Source organism: Panulirus ornatus, chromosome 52 (genome assembly GCF_036320965.1).
Source record: "Panulirus ornatus isolate Po-2019 chromosome 52, ASM3632096v1, whole genome shotgun sequence".
Taxonomy (NCBI): Eukaryota; Metazoa; Arthropoda; class Malacostraca; order Decapoda; family Palinuridae; genus Panulirus; species Panulirus ornatus.
Window position 1 is genome coordinate 4,899,767 of NC_092275.1, and position 14,457 is coordinate 4,914,223.

The 14,457-nt window shown below is 40.2% G+C and overlaps 2 protein-coding genes across 3 annotated transcripts in view; one reads left to right on the plus strand and one right to left on the minus strand.

Moving 5' to 3' along the window:
• The window catches only part of LOC139765003 (hematopoietic prostaglandin D synthase-like), a 205,735-nt gene extending 204,252 nt beyond the window's left edge, over positions 1-1,483 (plus strand). Inside the window, exon 6 of the mRNA XM_071692060.1 lies at positions 510-1,483. The gene's annotated coding sequence lies outside the window, so the exon portion shown is untranslated. The remainder of the gene's footprint in view (positions 1-509) is intronic.
• The window catches only part of LOC139765001 (Fanconi anemia group D2 protein-like), a 370,225-nt gene that overhangs the window by 137,287 nt on the left and 218,481 nt on the right, over positions 1-14,457 (minus strand). For both annotated transcript variants that reach the window (XM_071692052.1, XM_071692050.1), the window contains exons 11-14: positions 7,008-7,105; positions 3,130-3,295; positions 2,588-2,742; positions 1,509-1,743 (exon numbers count right to left, since the gene is read on the minus strand). In XM_071692052.1, the coding sequence (XP_071548153.1) occupies positions 1,509-1,743; positions 2,588-2,742; positions 3,130-3,295; positions 7,008-7,105 (654 nt within the window). The remainder of the gene's footprint in view (positions 1-1,508; positions 1,744-2,587; positions 2,743-3,129; positions 3,296-7,007; positions 7,106-14,457) is intronic.

Genomic DNA, 14,457 nt, shown 5'->3' on the forward strand with positions numbered 1-14,457 from the left:
CTCATGTCTACCTGTTACCACTTCTCATTTGTTTACTTACTTTTCTCACACAATTTACCTCTCTTCCAAAATATTTCCTTATTCTCCCCGAAATTTGTTGATGCTTCCTCTCTCCAACTCTTATTTGTCCTCTTTTCCAGAACCCGCATCTTCATCTCGCCACTTTATCTTGTACATCCTCCACTTACATTCCTTTTCTGCAAGTAATGCCAATACACCCTCTTTCACTAACAACTAAACTTCATTATCCCACAACTCACCATCCTTTCTTACCTGTCCACCTCCCATCTTCCACATACCACATCTCTCTTACACATGCTATCACTGCTTCCTTAAACGTTCCATTCTTCACTCACTCTCTTAACTTCACTTACCCCTCACCTTTTGCCCTTCTACACTCATTCTCTCTGGCCTTCTCTTCATACAAGCCTCTTTGCTTATAACTATGTGCCTATCCCACTTTACTGAGGTAGGACCATGACAACTGATCTCATTAATGAATATTTCAGATGAAAGAGTTGCTGTCTGCCAGTGACCCACTAAAGGTGAAACACAAAATGCAAAGAAGCGACACTGGAGTTCATCAGTTATGGAGAATTTTGCTGTGGCCATCCCCTTGAGGGAGATCCCAAAGGGAACAGGCATCAGAGACATAGATAGACAGATAGGATAAATCTTTCTTTTTAAAGTTATTTGCCTTTTCCCATATTGGTGAGGTAGCTTTCAGGAATTGACAACTCAGCCTCTGAGAAAAAATCCTTAATAGGCTCATTCATCTTAGCTCCTTCCTTTAGAGAGTAAGAAGAAAGGAGGAAAGGATTTCTTCCTCCATGTTCCGATCCATCTTATCATCTTCTCTGACATGGAGATATTAGTAGTATTCTTTTCATCCTAGCCGAGGAAAAAAAAATTGATTCAAACTATTTGGATTGAACAGTCAGTAAAATATAACAACAATAGGTTATAGTGCAAGATTTAAGAAGAATCAAAGAAACATGAGAAGAAGCATAGTCTACGAAGGAGCTAGGGTTTTATCATGTTTTTCAATTAGTGTCCTATAATTGATAAAATCTTGTAATGTAGTATCATCCCTCAGGGAAGGTTTTCTTCATCACTAGTAGAACCTTATTCATAAATTTATGAAATACATATTGATTTTCATGTTGTACAGCTAGTACATACCTTCTTTTTTTTACTGTTCACATATTTTCCCACTGACCTATTAGTGGGAAATACATCCTCATCCTTTAAAGATTTTAACAGTAACATGGTACACTTAATCAGATGAATCATTAGATTCCTATTCATCATAGTCATGGAACACCACTGATGATGCCTCTTAAGATATGTAAAGCTGGAACTTTAGTGAGAACTGAGCATAAACATAAGACAAGTGCACATTCAAAAGACATTCAAGTCAATCAGAATGCAAACTTTCTAACCAGAGTAGTTCCTAAAAATCTTTCAGTCTAACTTCTTATCATCCACAGAAATAAAAGTGAACATACCTCTAACTTAGAATTCATACCCTCCTTGAGAGTAATAGATGCCATTTCATCCATAAACAAAGCTGCAGCTCTTGGTGACTTGGCTGTGGATGACAGGACAAGATGAAGAAGGTTCTCTGCTTCCTTAAGCAATGAAGTATTTACTCTAGAAACACCTGTGCTGTCTTGGCTCTCATCTGCTCCCACCATGTTTTTCACTGCAAGGGCAGCATTCAGGACTCCAATTAGCTTGTACCTATAAAGATAATCTTCATAGGTAAAAGCATACTGAAAGACAGTCTGTCAAAATGAAAATTTTTCATATTCAAGCTGATCCCTTTGCAACAGCATCTACTTTACCATTCTTCCAACCTATGAATAGAATGCCAAAAATTCTCAGTCTCTAGTATGTTTAATAACACTGAAGTTTTCTAGTTTTCTACCTTTCTTTTTACTATTTCCTCCTAATAATTATTATTATTATTATTTTGCTTTGTCGCTGTCTCCCGCATTTGCGAGGTAGCGCAAGGAAACAGACGAAAGAAATGGCCCAACCCACCCCCATACACATGTATATACATACACGTCCACACATGCAAATATACAGACCTATACATCTCAATGTACACATATATATACACACACAGACACATACATATATACCCATGCACACAATTCACAATGTTTGCCTTTATTCATTCCCATCGCCACCTCGCCACACATGGAATACCATCCCCCTCCTCCCTCATGTGTGCGAGGTAGCGCTAGGAAAAGACAACAAAGGCCCCATAATAAGGCCCTCCTAATAATATCTCGTGATAATTATAAAGGCTGAATCATCCTCATCCTTTTAACACAGGACTAAAACTTTTACTTCCACAAACACAAACATACAACAGTCACTTCAGTTACATGATAGCAATATAACTAAGGATAATGTAATAATTTCAAGAACTGCTAAAACATCTTTAATACATAAAAGGAAATTTTGGAGATGAGTATGAAATCATAAATGAAACACACAGTTCAGAATGCAAAAAAGCACCATATTAGAAAAAATACTGTGTAACATATACATACAACTAAAAATTTCAACATACTTTAAATCAGAATGAGAAAGCTGTTTTCGTACTAAGATGACCAGCTCATCCTGCAATGCGGCATAAGAGGAGTCTGAGTAAACTAGGAGACTCACTACATCAAGGAGTCTCTTCACTTCCCCCATTCTCAACTCATCCACCATGTCCAGAGAACCCTGCAAATTTTTTTTCATTAAACATAAAATTTTTCAAGACATTACTGAAATCCAACTAAAGTGTTGAAGGACTATGTAACGTCTGGCAAAAAAAAGATCTGAAACTCTATAATAAATGCAATATATTTTCTTACTAAAAAGCCATGTCAGCATGACTGATCATCCTCAATGCCTTTGTGTACTTCTGTGATGACTGCATAATAATGAAATAGCACAGTGTCTCACAATATCTAGGTACAAAAATGCTATCACTTACTAATCAAGCAATATGCCACTACCTACATATGAGCTATTATGGAAGAAAGATCCATATGTTGTTTTGTCTCTTAAAGAGTGAAATGCCTCACTATTGGATAATGCCTCCTAATTAAATACTTTATAGCATACCTTAAGAAAGATGGTGAACTTTGACAATGCAGCAGTATGCTCATGGGCAAGTGAAGATAAGAGAGACAATGCAGCTAGTCTCACCACAAAATTGTCTCCAAGATGTTTCAGCAAAGCTAATACAATCTCTTGCCTCTGATAACCATCCAGATGCAAAAAACACAACCTGGCAAAAAATTCAAAGAAAACTGAGATCAGAAATTACTTGTATAAGCTGCCAAACTAATAATAGCATCTCTTTCTACATTCTAATAAAAGTGAGGCATCCTGAAACATACCAAAACATTCTGACCACTAACCATAGTGAGGCATCCTGAAACATATCAAAACATTCTGACTACTAACCATCTCTAAAATGGCTGGTGATAAAGATCAATCACTGCCAATGAAAGTGCTTTCAGTATAATTTTGCCTGTTAGTTTATCATACTAGACATTACACATACACAGACAAACCTCACTACTTATGAGATAGAAAGTCCAACTTTAAATGACACAGCTTTATGGTAAAATAAATTCTTCCGTTCACCTAATGATATGAATTGAAGTTATTTTCTTGGTGGATATATCTGGTAAGAAATTTCCCATTGAATTCTAAATTATCAATTAAGTACTAAAACAGAATAATAACTTTCACAGATTTTTTTCTGTCAAATCTATTTGCTGTATCTCATATTAGCATGGCTGCACTACGAACAACATTCACACACATCCACTCTCTAGCTGTCTTGTATAATGTATTGAAACCAGGGCCCCCCTATCCACAACCTTACCCTACAGAATCTCATATGGTTTCCCTTGGCTGCTTCATATGCCCTGGTTCAGCCCACTGATAGAACATATACTGCACTGATCCATCCCATGCAAAACTAACACCCTCCCGAATGTTTAGGCCCCTTTGACTTAAAGCAACCAACACTTCACCTTTCTATACCCCCTAGACCTCCCTCCCTCCCTGTTATCCCAACTCCTGATATGCACACCCTCCTAGTCATCCTATCCAAACTCATCCTCTCCACACGTCCAAACCAACTCAGCTCACATATTCACCACCACCATAAAAATTGCCCTGCACTTTATCACTTTCCATATGATCAACACTCCTCACACCATACACTGTCCTTAAACACCCTACCTCCAACATATCCATCCCACACCACACCCACCATATCCAGGGAACATGCCTCACATCCATAAAACATTGTTGGAAACACCATGTCACCAAACACACCTATCCCAGCACTCACAGACACTGATCTCTCTGACCCTATACTCCCTTTCAAACTTTCAGAACTCCTGTCACCTCACCCATTCCAGCTCCAATGGTTTCACTTGCCACTGTATCCACTTTCAGGCACCCAAAACACTCCGCCTCCTCCATTATCCCCACATTCAAAATCACATCCCCAACCAACACTGTCTCCCCCCCGCTGTGAAAGCTAACAACTTCACTTTAATTCACAGCCATTCTCAACTCTCTCCCTTCACAAACTTTACAAACTCAAAAAGCAGCCTCTGCAGCTTCTGCCTCAAATCTCTCACCACCACATTACCAGCAAACAGCAACTAACCCATCACTCAACAGACTGCAGATCAACCCATCTCTCCAGACCCTCACCCTCACCTCCCACACCACCCCAACCATAAACGAATTAAATAGCCATGGTGACACATGCCACACACCCACCTTCACTTACAACCACTCACCCACTCTCTTCCTGCTCATACACACATCCCACTTTCTTAATAAAAATTCATCACTGCTTCCAGCAGCCCTTCTCCCACACCACACACTTGCAACACCCTCTACAAAGCATCTCTATCAACCCTATCAAACACTTCTCCAGATCCATAAATGATGTTAAATGCAAATCCTGTTGCCTATACACCTACACAAATTTTTCAGAGCAAACACCTAATCCACACAACCTCTACCACTTTCAATACCTCAGTGCTCTTCTGAAATCTGATTCCACCACCCTCTTGATCACCACTCTCCCATACAACGTACCAGGTAACCTGATATGCTTATAACTGTAATGCAAATATTCACTTTTGTCCCCCCTTGCCTATTTTTTTCATTCTTGCTCACCATTTCTCATGCTAGAGAGGTAGCGCCAGGAACAGATGAAAAAACGGCCTCATCACTAACATTCTCTAGCTGTCCTATGTAAGGCATGGAAACCACAACCCCCTGTACACAATCTGGCACCACAGACATTTATGTGTGTTCCCCAGTTGCTTCATTCTGAATATACCTATGTTACCATCAAATTTTTGAGACATTCTTTTCAGGCTAAAACCTCCTGCTGGTTTCTTTAAGTACAAACACCTCTCTTTTCTCCTTCACTAACAACTTTACCTCTTCATACCCCCACTCACTACCCTTTCTAATCTGCCCATCTCCCAACCTTCTCATGCCACATGCATCTTATGCACATGCCATCACTGCTTCCATAAATGAATCCCATTCCTCACCCACTCCCCTTATGTCATTTGCTTTCACCTTTTGCCATTCAATGTCTCCTAGTACTTCCTCACAGAAGTGCCCTTTCCAGGTGCACTCATTCTCACCACTCTCTTCTTCTCAACAATCTCTCTTCTATTTTGAAAACCTCTACAAATCTTCACCATTGCCTCCACAAGATAGTGATCAGATATCCCTCCAGCTGCCCCTCTCAGCACATTAACATCAAAAAGTCTCTTTTACATGCCTATCAATTAACACGTAATCCAGTAATGCCCTTTGACTATCTTTCCTATATGTGAGCATGTACATGTACGTATATACATACGTACATGTGGACATGTACGTATATACATGTGTATGTGGGTGGGTTGGGCCATTCTTTCGTCTGTTTCCTTGCGCTACCTCGCTAACGCAGGAGACAGTGACAAAGCAAAATAAATAATAAATAAATGAATACATCAATGTTCTATTCAAACAGAGGCAGGAAAAGTAAAAACACTAATTAACATTGAGAGCTGTTTTTTTCGAGAACAGCAATTGATGTCAGCTGCTGTTTAAGGGTTAACAGCATTCAGTGGGCTATATGACTTTTTGTTTCAGTTCCTAACTCATGTTCCCAACAGGACTCGGAGGATCTTGATTTGGGCATCAAGAGCACCAAAGACTTTCAGAAACCAAAACCAAAGGCAACCCTGGAAAAAGCTCTTTTCTGTAAATTTTTATTCCAAAAGATCTCTCACATGTTGGGGCAGACCTCCACTCCATTAAGTGACCATGGGTCAACATTGTATGGCAAATCCCAAGTCTACAAAAAATTGTCTTAAAATGGCAATTCCTACTGAAGGAGGAATGTTATACTTCAACACCTTCCTTTACCATATGTAGTTGTAATCTTCACCTCAATTCTGTGAAATATAATTCATGCAGAGATTAACTGATAAAGCTGTTTTAACTTCAGCATCAAGCTATTTTAATACCACTGATACAAACATGTCCAGGACACCAGCAAAATTCTAGTCTTACATTTTGAGAGGATTCTTACAATTCAGTCTTGGACTTTTTGAACAGAGGAATCTATTATGGGTTGATGATGTCATTCCAATGGTGGTAACTGATTGGCTGAAGGTGGACTACGAATGAGCAAGTTGCTACTACGGGGGAAAAGTAGTTAACAAAGGATGGGGAAGGGTAGTGCTCCTAATCAGATATAATGAGAGTTGGAAGGTCCTATCCCTAATTTTCCTAGATAACCTACAGAATCTTTCATTTTCATGACACTTACTGAAGAGGACAAAAAAAAGTATTACACAACAATAAATTTACCCAAACCAATGCAGCAATAAAAATCACTTTGCACTGTACATGAAAAACAATGCACATTCTTACTTACCCTACAAAAATTTTCTTACCTGTATAAAAAGGCTCCTGTTTGGCTAATAAGTGGTTCAGATGACCTTACAAGCAAACTGGCCATCTTCTTCAAAGGTTCAAAATTTTCCTTCAATACCTAGGATACCATAAAAAATAAGGTAAATTTGAAATACAACAGTATGTATATACTAATACAAAAAGCACCAAATAAAACATATATGCTCTAAAATATAGAATGGAATGAGTTTTTTTCATAATTGAACAATAAACTAACCTTGGACATATATTTCTGGGACTACCTATGAATAAGCAGGACAGAGCCCATATAGTACGAGAGTATGCACTTAATCAAACAAGTGGCAACATGCGAACTCACTAACCACAAGCTACAATGACTTCATTTCACAGTACCATCTATAGCACTAAGCAACCCCAGTTCCATCCCTAATAAAAACCTGATTTGCTGTAAATAATAAATCAGAAGGCTCTTCAATCAGACATGTCAATTTCAAGTCTTAAATAACGAGCATTATGGGTGGGTGGGTTGGCTACAGTGTGTTCCTGCAGTAAAATGTAATATGGACTTTCATCCAACATTAATTCACTATTCAATAGCAACAGTAAATCCATCAGAATTCAACAGATGCAAAACAGAATAATCATTCAACAGATGCAAAACAGAATAATCATTATCAATTATCATTATACTTAGTCGCTGTCTCCCACGTTAGCGAGGTAGCGCAAGGAAACAGACGAAAGATCGGCACAACTCACCCACATACACATATATACACATAAACGCCCACATATGCACATATACATACCTATACATTTCAACGTATACATACATTTACATACACAGACATAAACATATATACACATGTACATATTCATACTTGCTGCCTCTGTCCATCCCCGTCACGACCCCGACACACATGAAAAACAGCACCCCCTCCCCCCCATGCACGTGAGAGAGCGCTAGGAAAAGACAATAAAGGCAACATTCGTTCACACTCAGTCTCTAGCTGTCACGTGTAATGCACCGAAACCACAGCTCCCTTTCCACATCCAAGCCCCACAAAACTTTCCATGGTTTACCCCAGACGCTTCACATGCCCTGGTTCAATCCATTGACAGCACACCCACCCTGGTATACCACATTGTTCCAATTCACTCTATTGCTTGCATGCCTTTCACCTTTCTGTATGTTCAGGCCCTGATTGCTGAAAATCTTTTTCACTTCATCCTTCTACCTCCAATGTGGTCTCCCACTTCCCCTTGTTCCCTCCACCTCTGACACATATATCCTCTTGGTCAATCTTTCCTACTCATTCTCTCCATGTGACCAAACCATTTCAATACACCCTCTTCTGCTCTCTCAACCACACTCTTTATTACCACACATCTCTCTTACTCTTTCATTACTTACTTGATCAAACCACCTCACACCACATATTGTCCTCAAACATTTCATTTCCAGCACATCCACCCTCCTCTGCACAACCCTATCTATAGCCCATGCCTCGCAACCATATAACATTGTTGGAACCACTATTCCTCCAAACATACCCATTTTTGCTCTCCGAGATAAGATTTTCACTTTCCACACATTCTTCAATGCTCTCAGAACCTTCGCCCTCTCCCCCACCCTATGACTCATTTCCACTTACATGGTTCCATATGCTGCTAAATCCAATCCCAGATATCTAAAACACTTCACTTCCTCTAATTTTTCTCTATTCAAACTTACCTCCCAATTAATTAGTCCCTCAAAACAACTGAGCCTAATTACCTTGCTCTTATTCACATTTCCTCTCAGCTTTCTTCTTTTAAACACTTTACCAAACTCAGTCACCAACTTCTGCAGTTTCTCACCCGAATCAGCCACCAGTGCTGTATCATCAGCGAACAACAACTGACTTACTTCCCAAGCTCTCTCATCCACAACAGACTGCATACTTGCTGCTCTCTCCAAAACTCTTGCATTCACCTCACTAACAACCCCATCCATAAACATATTAAGCAACCATGGAGACACCACGCACCCCTGCCACAAACCTACATTCACTGAGAACCTATCACTTTCCTCTCTTCCTACTTGTACACATGCCTTACATCCTTGATAAAAACTTTTTACTGCTTCTAGCAGCTTACCTCCCACACCATATATCCTTAATATCTTACAAAAAGCATCTCTATCAACTCTTATCATATGCCTCCTCCAGATCCATAAATGCTACATACAAATCCATCTGTTTTTCTAAGTATTTCTTACATACATTCTTCAAAGCAAACACCTCATCCACACATCCTCTACCACTTCTGAAACCACACTGCTCTTCCCTAATCTGATGCTCAATACATGCCTTTACCCTCTCACTCAATACCCTTCCATATAACTTCCCAGGAATACTCAACAAACTTATACCTCTGTAATTTAACACTCACCTTTATCCCCTTTGCCTTTGTACAATGGCACTATGCATGCATTCTGCCAATCCTCAGGCACTTCACCATGAACCATTTTTTTTTTTTTTTTTTTTGTCGCTGTCTCCCGCGTTTGCGAGGTAGCGCAAGGAAACAGACGAAAGAAATGGCCCAACCCACCCCCATACACATGTATATACATACGTCCACACACGCAAATATACATACCTACACAGCTTTCCATGGTTTACCCCAGATGCTTCACATGCCCCGATTCAATCCACTGACAGCACGTCAACCCCGGTATACCACATCGCTCCAATTCACTCTATTCCTTGCCCTCCTTTCACCCTCCTGCATGTTCAGGCCCCGATCACACAAAATCTTTTTCACTCCATCTTTCCACCTCCAATTTGGTCTCCCTCTTCTCCTTGTTCCCTCCACCTCCGACACATATATCCTCTTGGTCAATCTTTCCTCACTCATTCTCTCCATGTGCCCAAACCATTTCAAAACACCCTCTTCTGCTCTCTCAACCACGCTCTTTTTATTTCCACACATCTCTCTTACCTTTACGTTACTTACTCGATCAAACCACCTCACACCACACATTGTCCTCAAACATCTCATTTCCAGCACATCCATCCTCCTGCGCACAACTCTATCCATAGCCCACGCCTCGCAACCATACAACATTGCTGGAACCACTATTCCTTCAAACATACCCATTTTTGCTTTCCGAGATAATGTTCTCTACTTCCACACATTCTTCAAGGCTCCCAGAATTTTCGCCCCCTCCCCCACCCTATGATCCACTTCCGCTTCCATGGTTCCATCCGCTGCCAGATCCACTCCCAGATATCTAAAACACTTTACTTCCTCCAGTTTTTCTCCATTCAAACTCACCTCCTAATTGACTTGACCCTCAACCCTACTGTACCTAATAACCTTGCTCTTATTCACATTTACTCTTAACTTTCTTCTTTCACACACTTTACCAAACTCAGTCACCAGCTTCTGCAGTTTCTCACATGAATCAGCCACCAGCGCTGTATCATCAGCGAACAACAACTGACTCACTTCCCAAGCTCTCTCATCCCCAACAGACTTCATACTTGCCCCTCTTTCCAAAACTCTTGCATTCACCTCCCTAACAACCCCATCCATAAACAAATTAAACAACCATGGAGACATCACACACCCCTGCCGCAAACCTACATTCACTGAGAACCAATCACTTTCCTCTCTTCCTACACGTACACATGCCTTACATCCTCGATAAAAACTTTTCACTGCTTCTAACAACTTGCCTCCCACACCATATATTCTTAATACCTTCCACAGAGCATCTCTATCAACTCTATCATATGCCTTCTCAGATCCATAAATGCTACATACAAATCCATTTGCTTTTCTAAGTATTTCTCACATACATTCTTCAAAGCAAACACCTGATCCACACATCCTCTACCACTTCTGAAACCACACTGCTCTTCCCCAATCTGATGCTCTGTACATGCCTTCACCCTCTCAATCAATACCCTCCCATATAATTTACCAGGAATACTCAACAAACTTATACCTCTGTAATTTGAGCACTCACTCTTATCCCCTTTGCCTTTGTACAATGGCACTATGCACGCATTCCGCCAATCCTCAGGCACCTCACCGTGAGTCATACATACATTAAATAACCTTACCAACCAGTCAACAATACAGTCACCATACATACAATAAATATCCTTACCAACCAATTAACAACACAGTACCCCCTTTTATAATAAATCCCACTGCAATACCATCCAAACCTGCTGCCTTGCCAGCTTTCATCTTCCACAAAGCTTTCACTAACTCTTCTCTGTTTACCAAACCACTTTCCCTGGCCCTCTCACTTCGCACTCCACCTCGACAAAAACACCCTATATCTGCCATTCTTTCATCAAACACATTCAACAAACCTTCAAAATACTCATTCCATCTCCTTTTCACTTCACAACCACTTGATTTTACCTCCCCATTTGCCCCCTTCACTGATGTTCCCATTTTGTTCTCTTGTCTTACGCACTATATTTACCTCCTTCCCAAACACCTTTTTATTCACCTTAAAATTTAATGATACTCTCTCACCTCAACTCTCATTTGCCCTCTTTTTCACCTCTTGCACCTTCCTCTTGACCTCCGGTCTCATTCTTTTATACATCTCCCAGTCATTCGCACTACTTCCCTGCAAAAATCCTCCAAATGCCCCTCTCCTCTCTCTCACTAACAATCTTACTTCTTCATCCCACCACTTACTACCCTTTCTAATCTGCCTACCTCCCACCTTTCTCATGCCACAAGCGTCTTCTGCGCAAGCCATCACTGCCTCCCAAAATGCATCCCATTCCTCTTCCACTACCCTTATGCCATTTGTTCTCACCTTCTTCCATTCTGCTCTCAATCTCTCCTAGTACTTCCTTATACAAGTCTCCTTTCCAAGCTCACTTACTCTCACCAAGCTCACTTACTCTCATCACCCTTTATATAAAAAGGAAAAAAATTTAATTATCAATGTATCCAAGACATAAACCATGCATTCTGTAGAATATAAGTTTCCCCTATATACTTGCTTACTTACTTCATGCCCTAGGAGCCCCCATTAACTTTATGGGACTTCAGCAACACATGAAGCTGGCCACATCCACCAAGCATTTGTGTCTATATGGAAAGAGTAGGGCATGGGGATAAAGGGTCTTTGGATGTGCTGAATTGGTGTTGGGAGTAATTAAGAGATGGATGATGTTCAGAATGTAGATGAGAAAGTGTGACTCCTGTTTGTCTAGGAAGTGTGGTTTAAGATGGGTGTATGTCTGGATGGGCAGCGTTATGACTGAGCTATGAGGGCAGTTGTTCTATACTTGATGAGTTATTTCAATGTGTATGTTTTTTCAAAGTTATGTTTGCCGTGGAAGGACGGGGGATCTGTGAGGCAGAAGTAGGGTTTTCATTTCTACCTGAGGGTTTGAGGTTAGTTATGGTTTGAATAAGAAGGTTCTTGTGTCATTGCAAAGAACTGAGTGATGAAAATGTTGAGGTATTATCATAATGGGAGAGTCTTTGTTTCACTGTGTAGGGGATGAATATATAGCTAAAAAAGTTTAACTAAAGCTGGCAGAAGAAAATCTAAACTTACCTGCTTCTCTGATTCAACATATATGTTATATACACAGAAACATGTAACTTTAATGATGAAGAGTCAAGGAATCTCAGGGCAAATAATAATAAAATCAAGCTAGGATTTTCAACCTATTACATAGGTAGCAGGTAACAGGCAGGCAGCTACGATGGAGGTACTACTGCCTAGGAGTTGGGAGGATTAATGACAGCAGCACAGTGAGCTAACAACAAAGAGGCTGTCAGGTTTCCCCTCCCTGCCCTAGGTCACTGTCATCTTTTTTTTTCTGCTTTGTTGGTGGCTGGAATTCAATCCACAACACAGTGTTTCCTCCATCTTTAACATAACACATGAAAACATGTTAATACTTTAGGTACCTGGGAAAGGATATTGTAGCAGATGGAAACATGTGAGCTGAAGCAAGTCACAGGGTAGGATATGGGGGGTTGGACTGAACAGTGTGTGTAAGGAGAGGTCAGTGTCTGTCAAGGTACAAGTGGGTACTTTTGAGGGTATAGTGGTCCCAGCTGATTATATGGATTTGTCTTGGACTCTGAAAGCAAAAGAGAGGGTGGACATATCAGAAATGAAATGGCTGAGAATAATATGTGGTGGGAGGAAGATTGATCATGTAAGGAATGACAGTGTTAAAGCAAGGCATGGTAGCAAGTAGAGTTAAACCAAGAGAACAGACCAGTGTCTTGAATTGGTGATGACATATAAAGAGGAGTCAAGAATGACTGACTAAGAAGATCAATGTATCATAAAGTGAATGAATCATACACAATAAAGGGGAAGGCCATCAAGCAGACAGAGGAATGAAGTGATAGGGACTCTAAGTTACCCTGGCCAGAACAGTCAGAAGAGTGAGAGGGATGCAAGGAAGCAAGGAATAGAGTAAATTGGAATGATGTGATATACAGGAGGCAATAGGATAACAATGTGCTAATCCAGTCCATCACATTCAAAGTAGGTAGGGGAAACCATGGAATAGTCTGTGGGGCTTGGTTTTGGAATGGAGGGTTCTGGTTTCAGCTAAAGCTAGAAAATAAGGGTGACCAAATGGAGCCATTGTTCTGTTTCTAGTGCTAAGTTTTCAAGGTGGGGATATTTTGAGGACTTTGCAATGGAGGTGTTTTTGTCTCCTTTGAACAATTCACAAATTAAAAACCAAGTGAAGTATGTTACAGACAGAAACTCCCTAAGGTGGTACCCATCCTGACTAATGAGAGTCAAAGTGGTACTTGGATTCATCTCTCATCTTGCATGTAAGTCTACTGGTTCACCAGGTTACCATTTTCTCAAGACATGTACTTTCTCCTCAATTCTTCACTTTCATGTACATTAGTTTTATTCCCCTTTCATTCCTCTATGTGAGCAGTATTCTTTCTCCCCTATCCCCAGGGGTCAACAAGTACCTCACCAAATATCTTATGTCTCTATCAGTATTCTAACCTTCTCTATAAACCTCACATATGATTCCATTTCCAAGAAGGTGTTTGTGCTTATTCCAATTTCCGAACACCTGCTGCATGCCTTAAGAACTCTAATTCCACAAACATCGATATTATGTAGCTTGGGTTTGTCTCCCAACAACCATTATTTTCTTTTGATTCTTCCTCTAACTCTACAAATTTTATAACTCTATTCTAATATCTAAACTCCTATTATGAGGACATGACATCCTCTCACCTTCAAGCCAAGGTCTCTACTGAAGAGACTTCAACATACATTAGAGGTAAAAGCTGAACTCCTTCCATGCAGATGGTGAGGGGACTCAAGCTGACACTTTCTTCATTCTTAGTGATCTTAGTGACCATATTCATGACCATTATGAACATACTTCTAACACATTAATGTAGACAGCATACAAAAATTTAAGAAAGTGTACAACAGCAGAGAGCGTT